The sequence below is a fragment of the Ammospiza caudacuta genome, chromosome 19, assembly GCF_027887145.1.
Source record: "Ammospiza caudacuta isolate bAmmCau1 chromosome 19, bAmmCau1.pri, whole genome shotgun sequence".
Classification (NCBI taxonomy): Eukaryota; Metazoa; Chordata; class Aves; order Passeriformes; family Passerellidae; genus Ammospiza; species Ammospiza caudacuta.
In genome coordinates, this window is record NC_080611.1 from 7,005,354 (window position 1) to 7,022,808 (window position 17,455).

Here is a 17,455-nt window from a genome sequence, read left to right on the forward strand (position 1 = left end):
TTCTGAGGCTTTTCGTGGGTCAGCCTTGCTTCTCCCCTTGCCACTGCTGTCACTGCCTGTGTTTGGGAGTAGGAGGGGAGTTCTGTGCTGTTCCAATAAAGGAGTTCATTTTTGGAGGCAACTTTTAGACACCCAGGCCTCACTCAGGAAATGATGCTTGCACACAAGTCTTAAGACTTCATTTGGAGTTTATGGGAAATTAAGGGGCAAACTATCAGCAAATCTTTTGTTAATGAGCTATGCTTTAGTGTGATGCTTATCTAAAGCAGAGACTGGAGAATTGACACATCTGTGTCCTCCAGAAATGCTGTGCTGGGCTTTTATGAATAACAAGAAACTGGAGAGAACCGAAATGTTCCTGTCACTGGACAGGTGGAGGTAGGAGCAGGCTGAGGTGCCCAGGAGAGAGAACCTGGCTGGGGTGACACGAGCAGCTCTGGGACTGAACAGGATCCATGTGCTGCTTTCCAGGGAATTACAGAAGGATCTTTGGTAAATGGTGAACTACTTCTCACAGAAGAGGGTGTTAATGATGTGGAAATGCAGCGGTGGCAGGAGCACACATGTTTCAGCTTCAGGTGGTTGCTGCAGGTACGCCGGTGTCGGGAACAGCACCGGGGGTGAGGGACGGGAACTGGCTGAGCTCGATTTGGAAAAACTCCCGCAGAGTGAGCCAGACTTGGAAACTGCTTCTGGAGCTGCCCAGCGCTGCCGGGATGAGCAAAACGGGCCCGGAGCAGCCGGAGGGAGGCGGCAGCGCTGGGACCGCCCCCGCATCCCGGCGGGGCACGGCAGCGGCTCCCGGGAGTCCCCCGGGCAACGGCGGCGGCTGCTCGCAAACAAAACACTGCGGAGCCGGGGGATGGAGAGTGACGGGGATCCCGGGTTAGCGGGGGAGGGTTCCCCGGAGGATGCCCCGGAGGGTTCCCCGGAGGATGCCCGGGATGATGCCCCGGAGGAGGCTCGTCTGACCCGGTGCGCGGCGCGGGCGCTGGCGCTGCCCCCGGAGCGCTGCCGGCGCTGGGCGGCGGGGCCGGCGCTCCGCGGTTTCGTGCGGGGCGCGGCGGGGCCGGCGGCGCTGCTGGCCTGGCGGGGCCCGGGCGGGGAGCTGGGGCTGTGCCCCGGGCCGCCCCCGCCGCCCCCCAGCGCCACCAAAGCGCTGTTCTTCCTGCGGCCGCCCGCAGCCGGGCCCGGCCCCGCGGAGCTGCTGTGCGGGGACCTGCCCGCCGAGCCCCTGCCGCACTTCGCTGCGCTGGTGGAGGAGGTAAGGCGGGGGGAAAAGTGGTGCTGGGGGCTGTAGAGCTCAATGGAACCTCTTAAACCATGAGCCGTGGGGGCTCTGGGTGTCTGGTAGGGTCCTCCACAGTCATAGCGTGGGTTCCTGAGAATGGAGCTTGTGCGAGTGTTGTCTCGGGGGGCGATTCGGGCTGTTCAGTGGAAGGGTCAGGAAGTGGTTTAGTCAAAAATGCCAGCTTTGGGAGTTGGAGATGAGGGTTTAAAGCCTTTCTTCCTGAGATAGGATGGTGGGATAACTCCTAAAAAGGGATTTAGTCTTCAATCTTTGGCTTACAAGACCAATGTTTTTATAAATTATTAGAGTTAATTAGAAGAGAAGCTGTGTTTGTCCCATCCTTGGAATCTTCAAGGCCAGGGTGCAACTTCAAGGCTTGGAGCAAACTGGGATAGCAGAAGGTGTCCTTGCCCATGGCAGAGGGTGGAATGTCATGAACTTATACATCCCCCCCAGCCCAAACCATTCTGTCATTCTGGGGTAGTTGGTGCTTCGTGGCACATCTCACACACATCTGATCCAAGCCCTGCTCCAGCCAGGCCACCCAGAGCCCAGGGCCATGTCCAGGTGACTTTTCAGTATCCCTGCAGATGGAGACTCCTGTGCCAGCCCTTAGTCACCCTCAGGAAAGGGCTTTTCCTGCTGTTCAGAAGAGCCTCCTGTATTTGAGTGCCCTGTTACCTCAGATGGGCTGATGTTTTCCCAAAGGGATCTTCAAGAGGTTCCATCAGGGGCCCCCAGTCATTTTGCCAATCCAAAAGAATACAAGCAGCTGATGTGACTGGTTGTGGCATTACTCTCATCATCAGTCTGTGTGATTTGAGTAATGGAGACAAAGTCTGCTACTATTGCAGCAGGAAAGGAAAAAGAATGAAATGATAACAAAATCCTGTGACTGGCCAGAGTCTGCTACAGCTGGGCTGTGATTGGCCATTAATTAGAAACAACCACATGAGACCAATCACAGATGCACCTGTTGCATTCCACAGCAGCAGATAATCAATGTTCACATTTTGTTCCTGAGGCCTTTCAGCTTCTCAGGAGAAAACATCATACCAACAGGATTTTTCAGAAAATATGGCTACATCCAGGCTTGCCCAGGACCTCAGAGCCTGGTGGCCAGTCCATCCATAGTGCTTTTTGTCATAGAATTATCAAATTGCAGCATGTTTTGTGTTGGAAAGGACCTCAAAGCCCATCCAGTGCCACCCCTGCCATGACAGGGACACCTTCCACTGTCCCAGGCTGCTCCAAGTCCTGTCCAACCTGGCCTTGGACACTGCCAGCCACAGCTTCTCTGTGCCATGGCCTTCCCACCCTCACAGGGAGCAATTTCTTCCTAAATCAAACCTAGATCTGCCCTCCTTCAGCTCTTCCCCCCTGCTCTCCCATGGCTCCTGCTGCAGGTGATTGTGCCCATCCTGACAAACCGGAGGAACCACCAGGGCTGGCCACGAGTGGTGTCACAGGACATCATCCACCACGTGCACAGCCTGAAAAACACTGTCTTCAAGGTTGTTGGCCAGGTGAAGGGCAAGACCTTGCTGCCTCTTCCAGCTGCCTCAGAGGGAATCGAGAACATTGATCCTAAAAGTGAGAAATTGTGAGTGCCAGCCCTTGCTCCCCACTGGGTTTTCCTCTGCTGCTGCATGTGCTGCACCTTTTGTGGATCCTCCCTGACATGGGGACTCTTCTTGCTCCCTGTCCTGTGCAGCTCATCAGGCTGCCAAGGAGGGGTATTTTGCTCTGTCTTTGGGGACTCTTCAATGATAGAAGCAGGAAAAGCTTAGGAGGTGGAGGGGATGAGGGCATGCAGAGAAGCAATGAACTGCTGGGATCACTGAGGGAAAACTCCAAACTCTGCAGTCAGGCTGCTCCAAGCCCTGTCCAACCTGTCCTTGGGCACTGCCAGGGATCCAGGGGCAGCCACAGCTGCTCTGGGCACCCTGTGCTGGTGTCTCCCCACCCTCCCAGGGAAAAATTCCTTTATCATATCCAATTTAAACCTCCTCTCTTCCAGTTTCAAACCATCCCTCCTTATCTTGTCTCTAACTGCCCTTGTAAATATTCTCCCTCGTGAACTTTATTGTTTTGTGGTATTGAAACATGAATCTGGGCTGTAGCTGCAAAATCCAGCTGCCCATTGAGGTGGACCCAACTCAGCAATGCACATGCAAAAGTGGAAAGTGACCCTGGTGCTCTTTCCTGCAGCTTGGAGCTGATCAATAAATCCCTTGTGCATGCCACCGAGTCAGCCATCATCGAGTGGAGCCAGCAGATCCAGAGAGTGCTGAGGAAAGAGTCCTCAGAGCCCTTACTGCAAGGCACCAACCCCACCCCGAAGGTGGAGCTGCAGTTCTGGAGGAGCAGGTGCTGGGGATGCTTTGGGTGCAGGGGGTGCTGCTGGTGCTGGGGATGCTGCTGGGGATGCTTTGGGTGCAGGGATGCTGCTGGGGATGCTTTGGGTGCAGGGGGTGCTGCTGCTCTGAGCCAGGAGCAGCTGCTCCAGGTCATGTCGAGTCCTGAACCCAAAAATATTGCTAAAATCATGGTGATCTCTGAGGGTGAGGGTGGCTGGGCAGTCGGCTCAGTTTGGCTTGGCCCAGCCACAGTTCAGGAAATTTAGCTGGAAATGGTGTTTGGTTGTCTGCAGACAGCCAGGACACTGCTTTGAGCCAACTGGCCAAGGAAACAAAACAATCTCCAGCAGAATCTAATTGACAAATCACTTCAGATAAACAATCTTCTGAACACATTCCACATGTGCAAAACAGCAGGCGCAGCAAGTAGAAACAAGAATTGTTTTTATCTTCTTCTATCTGTGCTTCTCTAAGTAAAAACCCTGACAGAGACAATTATGTCTCTCTATTCAGAGAATGTGAATGGCACAATGGCGTTTCCATCACTGGGCACTCTCCATGCTGTCAGCTGGCTGCTGGGGGTGCCACAGGGGGGTCAGATGAGCCAGGGAGTGGAATTTCAGCTGCCCTTTGTGCTGTGCTGGCTCAGGATGGCTGGAGACAGAGCCCTGCCCGTGCAGAGCTGTCAGCCGTGGCTGCAGGAACAGCACCTGGCTCCTTTGGGCACTGCCTTCACCTGAGCCTGGCACCAGCTCTGTCCTCCAGGGCTGGCCCCATCTCCTGCCAGCTCAGTTCAGACTAAAACATGGGCTCTTAAGCTCTAAAACTAAATGTTTCCTAAAGTGAGGCATGTTTCCTTTCTGGGTGAGATCTGTTTGCACTGCAGCCTGCGCAGAAAAGCCTCCCAGTGGCTGCAGGATTTCACCACTTCTGTCTGTCCAGACACAGCCTTGTTCTTCTTACATCCTCTCTACTTTCCTGTGCTGGAGCTCTTTGCTCATGCAGGTACATCTTCTGCTTTCCAGAGGTGTGGGGGCTTCAGGAAAACTGCTTGGAAAACTTCTTGTGTGTCCTCCAAAAAACCCCGAAATCTAAAACAAACATGACCCCTCCCTCTAGATTTCTTATTCTTTAAAGGGTTTTTTTCCCCACATAAAAATAAGTTCAGGACTCCCTCTATTTGGGGATCTCAGTTCCAAAACCTGCTGTGCCTCTAACTTCTCAGTTCTAGACAGTCTGTGCCCTTGTGTAACTGCAGAAAATCCTGAGCTGGGGCTTTGGGGCACAGCTGGGGCTGCCCCAGCCGGGCTGGTGACATGTCCTGTGCTGCAGGTGTGCCGACCTGGAGGGCATTCACAGACAGCTGACATCCAGGAGGGTCAGCAACATGCTGGAGGTGCTGGAGAGAGCGCAGAGCATCTACGTGCCCACCTTCCAAAGCATGCTCGGGGATGTGGAGGCAGGTGAGAGCCTGCAGCAGCTCTGCCAGGTGCTGATTTCTGTCCTCTGCCATAGCCTGGGGTGCCAGGGCGCTGTGCCCTCCCTGCTGGGGGACAGGGGCGCTTTGTGGGAGGGAGATGCTGATAAGGGAGAGTTTCTTCCTCTTAGTCCTGAGCTTTGGGGTTATTTGCATGTGCACTTCTGAAAAGGCTGAGGCGATTGGCGTTGCTCAGTCCCGAGAAGAGAAGTCTCTGGAGTGATCTTACTCTGGTCTTCCAGTGCCCAAAGGGGCTCCAGGAGAGCTGGAGGTGGATTTTTACAAGGGTTGGCAGTGACAGGACAAAGGCAAATGGCTTCATGCTGTCAGAGGTTAGATTAGATGCTAGGAAGAAATTAGGAAGAAATCCTTTCCTGGCAGGGTGGGCAGGCCCTGGCACAGGTGCCCAGAGCAGCTGTGGCTGCCCCTGGATCCCTGGCAGTGCCCAAGGCCAAGCTGGATGGGACTGGGAGCACCTGGGAGAGTGGAAGGTGTAACAGGATGTGCTTCAAGGTCCCTTCCAGCCCAAACCATTCCATGGTTCTATGATTAGATGATGATGATGATTCTCTTCACGTTGATCCACAGGTTTAGTTGCATGATGATGTCCTGGTTTTATTAAAATTCATTAATTTAATAAAAATGAATAAATTATTAATTCTGGGGTAGTTTTTCAGGGTCCAGACACACAGCTGTTTGTGCCAGCACCACCCAGCTCCTCACCAGGACTGTGTGCTCCCCTTTGTGCTCCCAGATCCTGCAGTGTTGGGACAGTCTGTAGGTCTGTCTATCTGTCTATCTACATCTAGCTATATGTATGTATCTATACATATATATGTCTATACACAAGCATATATATTTATATATATATACAAACATAGATATTTATATATACAAACATATATACACAAACATATATATTTATATATGCATATATATACACAAAAATAAATATTTTTATATACACATACATAAAAACATATATTTATATATACATATGTATACAAGCATATATATTTATATATACACAAACATATATATTTCTATACACATATATACACAAACATATATTTCTATATGCACACATATACACAGATATATATTCATATATATATGTGTATATATATGTGTATGTGTATATATATAAATATATATGTTTGTGTATATATGTGTATATAAATATATATGTTTGTATATATGTATATATAATATATATGTTTGTGTGTATATATATATCCCCCCGCCCTTTTCACCCTTTCTGCCCTTCCTCCCCCAGCTCTGAGGGAAGCTCAGGACATCGACCTGCACCTGACAGCCCTGCAGCAGCCCCTGGAGCGCTTGGAGGCTGCAGAGTTCAGCAAGGTGAAGCCTCTCCTGGTGCCCCTGCTGCACGTGGTGTGCTGGATCTGGGCCAGCTGCCAGCACTACAGCGTGCCCCTGAGGCTGGTGGTGCTGCTCCAGGAGATCTGCAACCTCCTCATCCAGCAGGTGTGATGTGCCTGTGGCGCCTGGGCTTGACAGGGAGGGGTTTAGGGAAGATGAAACAGGAAAGCCTTATAAATATGATTGCCTGGCAAAAGGTTTTGAGAATATGGAAACTATAAGTGAGATTGAAAGGAAAGCAAGCTTTGAGATCCCTCAGTTACTGAACAACAGGGAAACAATGGTGTGGCCAGTTGTAGGTAATCCCCTTTTGATGAAATGTGGTGGTGTTTGTCCTAGGACAAGGGAAGAGATGAAAATCTTGATTCTATGTTTTAGAAGGCTGATTTATTATTTTACTATATATATGATATTAAAAGAAAATGGTATAGTAAAACAATACTAAGAGAATAGAAGAAAAAATGTTATCAGAAAGCTAGCAAAGAATAGAAAAGAATGATAACAAAAGCTCGTAACTACCAGAGAGTCTGAGCCTGCTGACTCTGATTAGCTATTAATTAGAAACAACAACATGGGACTAATGAAAGATGCACCTGTTGCATTCCACAGCAGCAGATAATTATTGTTTTTCTTTTCCTCTGAGGCTTCTCAGCTTCTCAGGAGAAAAATCTTAGCAAAAAGATTTTTCCGAAAATATCATGGTGACAATGAAATAACACCCTCTGCTTGCAGGCAGGTCCAAGGGTCAGAGCAGACCCTACAGCTTGGCAGAAGGGGCCCAAAGAGGAGTTTTTGGGGTTTAAAATGTAACATAATATGGTGATGTTATGATTCTTACAGGCTGTATGTAAATGCTATAGGATTTGTATATTGTGCTAGATTGGTTAGTGAAAATAAGAATATTCAGCACAGAAGAAGATTTATGGTATTGTAATGGGAACCTTGCTCTCTTTTACTCTCTCTCTCACTCTCATCCTCTTTTACTCTTTCTCTCTCTTTCCCACTCTCTTTTCTTCTCTTTACTGCAATGAGCTGTGGCTGGCAGCTCCCAGCAGGGCCCTGCACTTGGCCCTTTGCAATAAACCCCAAGTTCCAAGCCCTGGCTGCAGAGATCTCTCTTCTCCATCCATCCCGACCATCCCACCCCCATTGCTCCTACAGGAATTCTCTCTTCCTTTCCCCTGTGCTTCCTTCTGAAGGGATTCTGATTGAGAGGAAGGGTCAGAGCTGTTCAGTTTGCTGTGGCAGCAAAGGGACATCTCTGGTGTGATTTGGCTCTTCCAGGCTGTGGTGTACCTGTCCCCAGAAGATCTGCTGAAAGGAGAGGTGGAGGAGAGCCTGGGCAAGGTGCAAACAGTGTTTGACATCCTGAGTGCCTTCAAAGGGGCGCTGGAGGAGAGGAGGGCAGACCTGCAGGTGTACTATGAGCCAGGCCAGCAAGTGAGGAGCTGGGACTTCCCCTCCAGGCTGGTGTTTGCAAGGCTGGACAGCTTCCTGCAGAGGCTGCACATGGTGAAGGTGAGAGGTCCTGCAGCCATGAGCTGCCTGGCTGGCACCTTCCCTCCCTGGTGCCAGGGGATCACTCTGTGCCCTCTGGTCCCCCTGACATCGAGGCCAGGACTTGTTTGCCCAGGTCCTGCTCAGTGCCTGTGTCAGGTTTGCTGCTGTGTCCTTCTGGTGGCTGTGTCAGTGCTCCCAGGGGTCCTCTGGGACTGGTGCTCCTGTTGGGACAAGGGCAAGGGGGTCATGGGGCTATGCTTTGCATAGTTGGGAATAAACCAGGACAAGCTCTAAGGTTTCCTGGAGCATTCAGGGACACCCCGGAGCATCTCCTGACTTGGACAGGGGGTCTAGGGGGGGAGCAGGGCCTGGGGAGGAGCAGGGACACATTCCAGATCCCTCACCAGGGCATCCCTTCCCATCCCAGAGTGTGCCCAGCTCTGAGGTGTCCCTGTTTGCTGTGGTTGTGAGGCAGGGCAGGGACAGGGGGTGTTGTGAGTGCCATCATCGCCAAGCATGGCTGAGGCTCTGTGAGTGCCTGTCACAGAGTGTGTAGCTGTCACACAAACACTGTGCTCACCTGTGAGCTCTCCTGTGGATACCAGCTCACTGCACCTGCTGGGCACACTGTTAGTGCTCAGGAACACATAATCAATTAAAATATGCAGCTGCTTTTATTAAGAGCTCTGGATGTCAGGAGCACACAGACCCAAACCCGACATGGGTTTCAGACTGAACATATTTTATATTGTCATTACATAACTTACATATTAATTATTAAACTGACATTGTTCTATTGCATATTTTGATTTCATCCAAGCATGGATTTCTGGTGATCCCCTCAAACCCCTAATATAGTTTCTCATGATTCTTTAAACAATAATTATATCTAATCACATCTCACAGCTATATCATTTATCATATACTGACTACACGGGTGCAGTTTCACATGATCTGGCAAATACAAGGGCTAACATTTCCCAGGGCCAACCTTTAAAATTTTTCCAGGGCCTACTAAACCTAACTTTCCTTCAAACTCCCCAAATTTTCTATTATTTTAAAATCTTTTACTATCAACAATCCCTGTTTTTGGATGGGCTGTTCCCAACTGGGGAGTCAGATGGGCACTGCACTGGCTGCTTGTGCCTATGCAAGGCAAGGTCTGGGTTGCTTTTCTCCTTCTCTCATTCCCTGCCCTGGAACAGAAGGTTTTACTGGTTTAACCACAGTGTGTAACTCTGCTCCTTCCTTCAGGAGCTGTGTTGAAAAGCACAGTGGATGGCATCTGTTTAAAAATCACTCAATTGTAGAATCACAGGGTGGTTTGGGTTGGAAGGGAAGGTTGGAAGGGACCTGAAAGATCATTCTGATCCCACCCTGAGCACCCTCAGGGTGCCCCAGGAGCAAACATGGCTCTGTGCTGTGCTAACTTGTCATGTGCTTGCGGCTGAAGCTGTGTGCGCCTCCTCTGGCTCTGCAGGGCCTCCTGAGCACAGCCCTGGACCTGGCCCAGCTGGAGAAGATTGAGTTTGGGGGCATGAGAGGGAAGGCCCTGGGCCAGCAGGTGCTGGCCATGCACGAGGAGTTCCAGGAGTGCTACCAGGTGTTCTCAGAGCGAGCTTACGACTGCCTGGACCTGGCCAACGTGGTAGGTGGGGCCCCTGTGGGGATGGCAGCAGCTCATCCTCCTCTCCAGGGAACAGCTCCCTCTGCAGCAGAGCTGGCTCCTCCTTCCAGCTCCTTCCTCCCTTTGTGGTGCTCTGATCTGTCCCTGCAGGGGACAGGGAGCTGCTGGCCTTCTCTGCAGGCACTTGGCACTTCTTGCAGCTTCGCATCTCAGAATCACACCACGAACCAGGCTGGAACAGACCTTTGAGGGCATCGAGTCCAAACTGTGCCCCAACACTCCTCATCAGCTAAACCATGGCACTGAGTGCCACATCCCTGCTCTTTTTAACATGTCACTGACTTCCCCACCTCCCTGGGCAGATGATTCCAGTGCCCAATGACTCTTCCAGTGAAGAATTTTTTCCTGATGTCTAACCTAAAGTTCCCCTGGCACAGCTGAAGTCCAGCATACCTTGCTGGTTCAGTGATTTTGAGCTGCTGTGGGTTTTTGGGGTGGTGGCATGGTCTTCAGGCCAGTTCAGGGTCATAGAGTGTGGAGATACCTCCTGTCTTGCCTCCAGCTGAACTTAGGACTTGTTGGACTGTGGGTCCATCCTGGGGGGCCTTGAGCTCAGCCATGGGATGGGACAGAAGTGTCCTTGACTGTGGAGGAGTGTTTAAATTCCTGGTGAATAAGATTATACATCCATTCAGTTTATACATACATTAATTCTTTGCTCTGCTTTACAAGAGTGTGTTTTACTTCAGATTGTTTCTCCCCACAAACACACAATCCCATTTTAAAAGCCATGAAAGATGCTGCTTTTCATCTTCACTTGGACAGCAACTGTTAAGAGACTCAATTACCTCTGGACCTGTTAGGCAGGAGCCAAATGCAAGTGTCTCTTGCTGCTGCACAGCACAGTTGATTCTGGAAGCATTTCTGTCTCTAAACTACAAATATACTGAATCTGTTCCTGGTGAATAAGGAGAGCAAACAGCTCTGGGCAGGGAGGTGACAGGGGGGTGACAGGCACCTCCCCAGTGCCCTCTCCCAGCCCAGGACCTGCTGCTGCCCTCCCCACAGGAGTTTGAGCAGGATGCCCTGGAACTCCAGCAGAAGGTGCAGGACATCGACCGGCGGCTGGGCACCGTGTTCAGCCAGGCCTTCAGCGACGCCCCGGGCATGGAGCACATCTTTGAGGTCTGTCTGTCTGTCTGTGCTTCCCCTCCCTCCCTGGGAGCCCCACTGAGAGCCCAGACAGGGCTGCAGCTGCAGGCTGTGCCCGTGGGATGGACAAGGGGACGGCGACATTGGGATGGATTGGGGACAGCGACATTGGGTTGGATTGGGGACAGTGACATTGGGTTGGATTGGGGACAGTGACATTGGGTTGGATTGGGAACGGGGACACTGGGATGGATTTGGGGACAGTGACATTTTGGGTTAGACTTTGGGACAGTGACATTGGGATGGATTGGGGGTGGTGACATGGTGACATTGGGATGGACAAGGGGACAGTGACACTGGGTTGGATCGGGTTGGGCTTGGGCAGGGATGCTCGGCCCTGTGGGTCCCTCTTAAGCCCTGGAGCTGGGAGTGTCCCTGCTCCTCATCTCTTGACACAAACAGAAGAGTTTGCTCAGTTTGGGGAAGAGCAGCCAGAGAAATGATTCACATCAGGATTTTGGATGGTAGGAGTGGCTCTGGTTGGCCTGGGAGCTGGAGAAAAGGCTGCTCTGAGTTCCAAGGCCAGGTTGGACAGGGCTTGGAGCACCCTGGTCTAGTGGAGGTGTCCCTGCCCATGGCAGGGTGGAATGAGCTGGCCTTTAAGGTCCCTTCCAACCCAAACCATTCTGTGATTCTCTGATTTCCTGGTGAAAACTGTTGTTAAAACCAGGTGAACATGGTTAATATCAATTTGTTAATACATGGATTAATTTCAACTCTGAAAATTGAGGTTTTCTAGAAATGAGAGGGCTTTGTTTACCAGTGAATCTATCCTACAGAGAAAGTAAATGGTATTGTATGAAAAAAAAATCTGAATAATTGTAAAAATTACTATAGGAAATGGTAAGTCATAACATTTATCTTTAATGTTATGGTGTTTTTTTAAATAGATGTTTGTTTTGGTGTTTTTTTAAATAGAAAATTTTGAAGAACTACAATTGAAATATGGTTCACCCACGGAACAGGCCTGAGCATTTCTGTAACAAAGACATCCTTTGTGATATGGTTTAGTGGTGGGATCAGTCAAAGGTGATCTTGGAGTTCTTTTCAAACCTTAATGACTCCATGAAAGGCAGGAACTACTTGGGAAAGTGGGGGGAAAACCTTCCCTTTGACAAATGTCCATCAGGGCAGACCTCGGAGTTACTGAGGAGCTGCATCAGTGAGGAAAATCCCAATGGGACTTTATGCAGGAGTTTGATTTTTCCCATTCTTTCCCTGCTCCTTCCCTGCACAGCTGCTGGCCATGTTCCAGAACCTTCTGGAGCGCCCTGGGATTGCTGCAGTTGCTGCTGACAAGGTCCCTGTCCTGCTCAGCATGTTCAGCTCTGCCCTGGACCAGGCCAGGCTCACCTACAGCAGGCACACCCAGGCAGGGCTGCAGCTCGGTGGGTGCTGTGTCAGGAGGAAAATGGATTTTACAGGAAACTGCATTTAGGCTCATTTAGATGGGGGGAAATAATTTGCTTTTGTTAAGGACACCAGAACTTCCCAAATTGCAAAGGATTTCAGCTTTCCTGGTGGGAAGTGCCTGGGAATGCCCTGTTGGTGGCATTAAAGCAATGCCAATGTCCTTGTTTGAAATGTACGTGTGATGTGTGGGTAATGGTGGAAATGGAAGAGGGAGGTTGGAATCTGGGATTTGTTCAGCCTTTCCCAGGTTTATTATTCCCTGGGAATGCTTGCACAGAAGGGAATAGGTAAATTCTTGTCAGGAAGACTGTTCTGGAAGCAGAGAAGTTTCAGGAGAGGCAGCACTGATGGAACCAGTTTGGGTTAACAAGGGGAATGGGGAGATTAATGGAGGGCGAGTCCAGCATTCGCTGTGACTTTGGGGAGCTCTGTTCTGTGGCTCTGAGTTGAGATGGTCACAGCCAGCTTCCAGCCAGAAATCCCTTCCTCAGTGTCTGTGGGAAACAGATAATTCCCCCCCAGTCTGGTTCCAGAACGTGCTAGGCTTCTCCTCTGATACCTTATTGCAAATCCACAGGGGGGTTTGTAGGTCACAGAGTGTGACTGTGTCCACAGGGGTCTCAGGGTGAGGGAAGAGATGAGGATCTGACTCCATGTTTCAGAAGGCTGATTTATTATTTTATGATATATATTGCATTAAAACTATACTAAAAGGATAGAAGAAAGGATTTACTCAGAAGGCTAGCTAAGAATAGAATAGGAAAGAATGATAACAAAGGTTTGTGGCTTGGGCTCTCTGTCTGAGCCAGCTGGGCTGTGATTGGCCATTAATTAGAAACATCCAACATGGGCCAATCAAAGACCCACCTGTTGCATTCCACAGCAACAGATAATCATTGTTTACATTTTGTTCCTGAGGCCTCTCAGCTTCTCAGGAGGAAAAATCCTAAGGAAAGGATTTTTCATAAAAGATGTCTGCGACAGCAGACCTCCGTGGAGTGACAGAGGCTGAATTTCAGGGAGGGAGCCTGGAGCCAGGGCAGCTCTGTGGGGCTGTGGGTGCTGTGGGGTTCAGGGCTGATGGAATCTGTCCCCTGTGCCCTGCAGGGCTCCCCCCCCTGCACAAGAACGCCCCTCCCGTGGCCGGAGCGCTGGGCTGGGCGCAGGAGCTGCGCGCGCGGATCCAGCGGCCCTTGGAGCACCTCCGGCACGTCCCAGGGCTGTGAGTGTCTGCTCCGGATGGGCTGGGACCATCTGGAAACCTCTCTCTGGGGGTTCTCTCTGCATTGAATGCTATCCAATGGATGTTGTCATTATAGTGCAAGAGTTCTATTGTCATTACATTGCAAAGGTTCCATACTGCCAGTTTTGTACCTCCCTCATGTTTCTTGTAGGCATCTCCTCTGGGCACTGACTCTTCCTTGTCCTCACAGCAGCCAACTGACTCCAGTTCCCCCTCAACCAACCAATCCACTCTTTTATAATACTCTTCTTGTTGGCTACAGCTGTGGCCTGTAAATCAGGCCTGTTCCTAATCTTTAATAATTAACCCGGCTGCAACTTTTTAGGGGGTAAGATTACTTGCTATACTACCTTTATTTACTTATATTCTATCCTCCTACAAATGGCTGCAGCTGAAGCAGTCCTTAGTGAGGAGGTGAGAATTGAAGACGTTCCCTGGAGCTGTTCACTTCCCTGCCATCTTGGTTTTTTGAAGAAATTTTTTAATTGGGTTGGTTATTAAGTGATTGAGAGGCACAGTGGGACAGTAGATAGGCTCCTCAGCTTTTAACAGAGCCCTAGGTTGTAATTAAAATAGATATTGCAACCTTTCCCACTGTAATTCCTCCAGGACCCAGTTGGGAGCAGCCCAGCTCTTTGGTGATAACTTTCTCAGAATTAAACACAGGAACAATCACCCAAGATCAGGAAAACAAACAGGGCTGGAATTCTCATGGTCCCTGCTGCATTTAGTATTGATTTTACCCCTCTGTGTAGAGCAGTTAAAGACAAGTCCTTCAGCAGGGTGGTGTGAGGCTCTTTCCCATGTGCAGCTTGAGGGGGAGAAAGGATTGAAAAGGAAAAATGAAGATATGTGTATATATAGATTTATATTATATATATTAACTATATAGTATGTTATTGCATGTATTTTATATTTTTTCTATACATTATATAGAAATGCATTTTATACATTTTATAAACAGTCATTCTCACAGCTGTGACCTGCATTTAGTGGAGCACAACTGTGACAGAAAACTGCCAAGGGCAAAATGTTCAAAAGTGATGTTTGGTAACATTACAGTGATTTTTCCAGCAGCCCTGGCTCCTTCTCCCATCTTAGCTGCTTCTCCCCATTTTACAGCAGGGAAACACCTGAGAGAGAGCCCAGGGGGCTGGGCAGCCTTGGGCAGGAGAGGATTTGGGGTGAAATCCAGGCAGACTGTGCCTGCAGGCTGTGGGGGACCATGGGAAGGGGGAAATGCAGATTCCAGCCCCCAGGACTGAAGGTGATGAACCCCTGTCTGTTGTGCTGCCAGGAGCTTGGACTCTGCCCGTGGAAGATTGGTGATGCAGAAATATGAAGAGATGATCCAGCTGCTCGACAGGTACAGGGGGCTCAGGAAAGCTTCCCCTCCCCTGAGCCGCCTGCCAGGACATTTGGCAGCCCAGGGCTTGGCAGTGTCCCTCTCTAAGCCCAAGGGAATTCCCTGCCCGGAGAGGAGCGGGGAGCTGGCACTGGGTGCCTCAGGTTTGCTGGGATGGCTTCAGGTGAGATTCCTGCAGGGGGAACAGGGGCTCTGCAGCCCAGCAGGAGCTTCAGAAGGAGCTGCAGTGGGGTGGAGGAGCTGCCCTGGTGGAACACCTGGGCTGGGAGAAGTCTCTGTTCTCTCCCTGGCTGTGTTTGCAGTGGCTGCAATGTGGATATTCCACAGTTGGAGCTGGGGGTGACTGCCCAGGACTTGGCATCTCAGTGTTTGATGTTTCACCTGGTTGCTCTGGGCTGTCCCTTGAGAGGAGCCCCTTCCCACTGTGACGGTGTTCACAGGGGTCCGAGGATGAGCGAAGAGGCGAGGATCTGACTCCATGTTTCAGAAGGCTGGTTTATTATTTTATGATATATATTATATTAAAACTATACTAAAAGAATGGAAGAAAAGATTTAATCAGAAGGCTAGCTAAGAATAGAAAAAGAATGAATGATAACAAAGGCTTGTGACTCAGACTCTCTGTCTGAGGCAGCTGACTGTGATTGGCCATTAATTAGAAACAACCACATGAGACCAATCACAAATGCACATGTTGCATTCCACAGCAGCAGATAACCAATGTTTACATTTTGTTCCTGAGGCCTCTCAGCTTTTCAGGAGGAAAAAATCCTAAAGAAAAGATTTTTCATAAAAGATGTCTTTGACCTGGATCCCTGCAGGGTCCTGCTACCCATGCACACTGGAGGGAGCTGGGATGAGCAGAGCCCACCCTGGGTGCTGCAGGATGGGTGGAGAGAACCCTGTTCCCCATCACCAGAGCAAGGCTGGGGGGTTTCAGCAGAGCCTTACAGAGAGGAGCAGCCCCACAGGTGGTGTGGGGTGAGCACCTTGAGGTGCTGTGTCCTGGGTGCTCAGGTGACAAGGTCATTCAGAGCAGACTTTGTCACTGGGGAGGGGCTGTCCATGCCCTGTGAGATGCCAGGAGCCCTCCTCTGCCCTCTGTGCACCCATGCCAGGGGTGCCATGGCCTCACCCAGCCAGGTGAGCTCAGCTTCAGCCACCCCAGCATCCCTGGGGCTTCAGGAATCTGCCCTGCTCAGACCTTGGAAACCCCCAGCTGCTGATACATCACATCAGGCGAAATGCTTTGGAAAGTCCGTCTCCAAATCTGAATTCTCTGCTAAAACTGGTACCTGAGAGAGCTGTGCCCTCCTGACTTGATGCTGCCACTGTTCTTTTGGGTGTTTGCCTTGTTGTTGAGGTGGCATAGGTGGGTTTTGAAGATTCCTTCACATTTTTCAGTCCTCAGAGTGGACTTGGCCTCCACTCAGTTACAGCCGCACCCTCTGGTCTGGTAACTGTGTGGTGCAAGTATCTCTCTTCTGGCAGGTATCAGGAGAAGCTGTATTTGGACTGGTCCCAGACAGTGTCAGAGAAATCCCAGTACAACCTGGCCCAGCCTCTCATCCGGCGAGAGGCACAGACCAAACTGATCAGGGTCAATTTTGATCCCCAGGTAAGAGCTGCTGCCCCTCCAGCCCCCCAGGACATGTCCCCAAGCTGTGGGGGGACATGTGCTGTGGGGGGGGTCTCTGTGCTTGTGGAGCCCCTCCCATGGGGGCAACAAGGCTCTACCGTAGATCTGCTCTGTAATACCAGCACTGAGTTTAAGCAGAGCAAATTCTGGTTTAAGGCAGTGGCTGAAGTCCCTCAGGAGCCAGAGGTGTGGCAGCATGTCCACACCATACTGCTTGATACTGGTGTGGGGAGTGATGGAACATCATCTAGAGACACACATTCATGTGGTGTGTACCTGAAACCTGAGCTTCAAAGGGTGTGAAAAACCCAGGGAAGGTTTGTTTTGTGACTCCAGAAATCTTTGATGGCATCAGAGTGGGTTTGAGGCCATGGTGCTATTTTTAAATTTTTTTTTTTATACCAACCAGCCCAGCAAACCAAGAGAGCTGGAGCTATCTTATCTTTCACTTTAATAATGGCCAATGGCTCTTGCAGAACAGCATTGCTGGGACTTGTGATGGGGCTCAGCCTCCATCTGAGAGGGGAAGCACATGGCTGGGGACGGCTGAGAGCACCAGAGGTGATGGTGGCTTTTAGAGGAGGCTGGTGGGTGCTTAACAGAGCTGGGAAGGAATCCAGAGTCAGAGATCAATGGGAAACAGACCAAGAGCTGTCCAGGCCCTTTCCAGCTTGGTGCTTTGGGAATAAACCAGCAGGACCAGCAGAAGGATTTGGAGGGAATGCCAGGAGCTGGCAGGGCTGTGCTGACCAGCAAAGGGGTTGGAGGGAGTTCCAGGAGGTGGCAGGGCCATGCTGACCAGCAGGACCAGCAGAAGGGGCTGGAGGGAGTTCCAGGAGCTGGGAGGGCTTAGCTGACCAGCAGGAACACCCTGTGATGGTCAGAAGGAGCTGACAGGGCCGTGCTGACCAGCAGGAACACCCTGTGATGGTCAGAAGGAGCTG

At 50.5% G+C, this 17,455-nt stretch overlaps 1 protein-coding gene across 1 annotated transcript in view; it reads left to right on the plus strand.

Annotated features, from left to right (window-relative positions):
* The first annotated feature begins 352 nt into the window (after positions 1 to 352).
* The window catches only part of DNAH9 (dynein axonemal heavy chain 9), a 147,339-nt gene continuing 130,236 nt past the window's right edge, over positions 353 to 17,455 (plus strand). Inside the window, exons 1-14 of the mRNA XM_058817530.1 lie at positions 353 to 378; positions 592 to 1,264; positions 2,698 to 2,894; positions 3,503 to 3,661; positions 4,984 to 5,114; positions 6,405 to 6,616; positions 7,796 to 8,029; positions 9,492 to 9,659; positions 10,707 to 10,823; positions 12,088 to 12,238; positions 13,371 to 13,474; positions 14,584 to 14,588; positions 14,807 to 14,872; positions 16,364 to 16,490. Of these exons, the coding sequence (XP_058673513.1) occupies positions 353 to 378; positions 592 to 1,264; positions 2,698 to 2,894; positions 3,503 to 3,661; positions 4,984 to 5,114; positions 6,405 to 6,616; positions 7,796 to 8,029; positions 9,492 to 9,659; positions 10,707 to 10,823; positions 12,088 to 12,238; positions 13,371 to 13,474; positions 14,584 to 14,588; positions 14,807 to 14,872; positions 16,364 to 16,490 (2,370 nt within the window). The remainder of the gene's footprint in view (positions 379 to 591; positions 1,265 to 2,697; positions 2,895 to 3,502; positions 3,662 to 4,983; positions 5,115 to 6,404; positions 6,617 to 7,795; positions 8,030 to 9,491; positions 9,660 to 10,706; positions 10,824 to 12,087; positions 12,239 to 13,370; positions 13,475 to 14,583; positions 14,589 to 14,806; positions 14,873 to 16,363; positions 16,491 to 17,455) is intronic.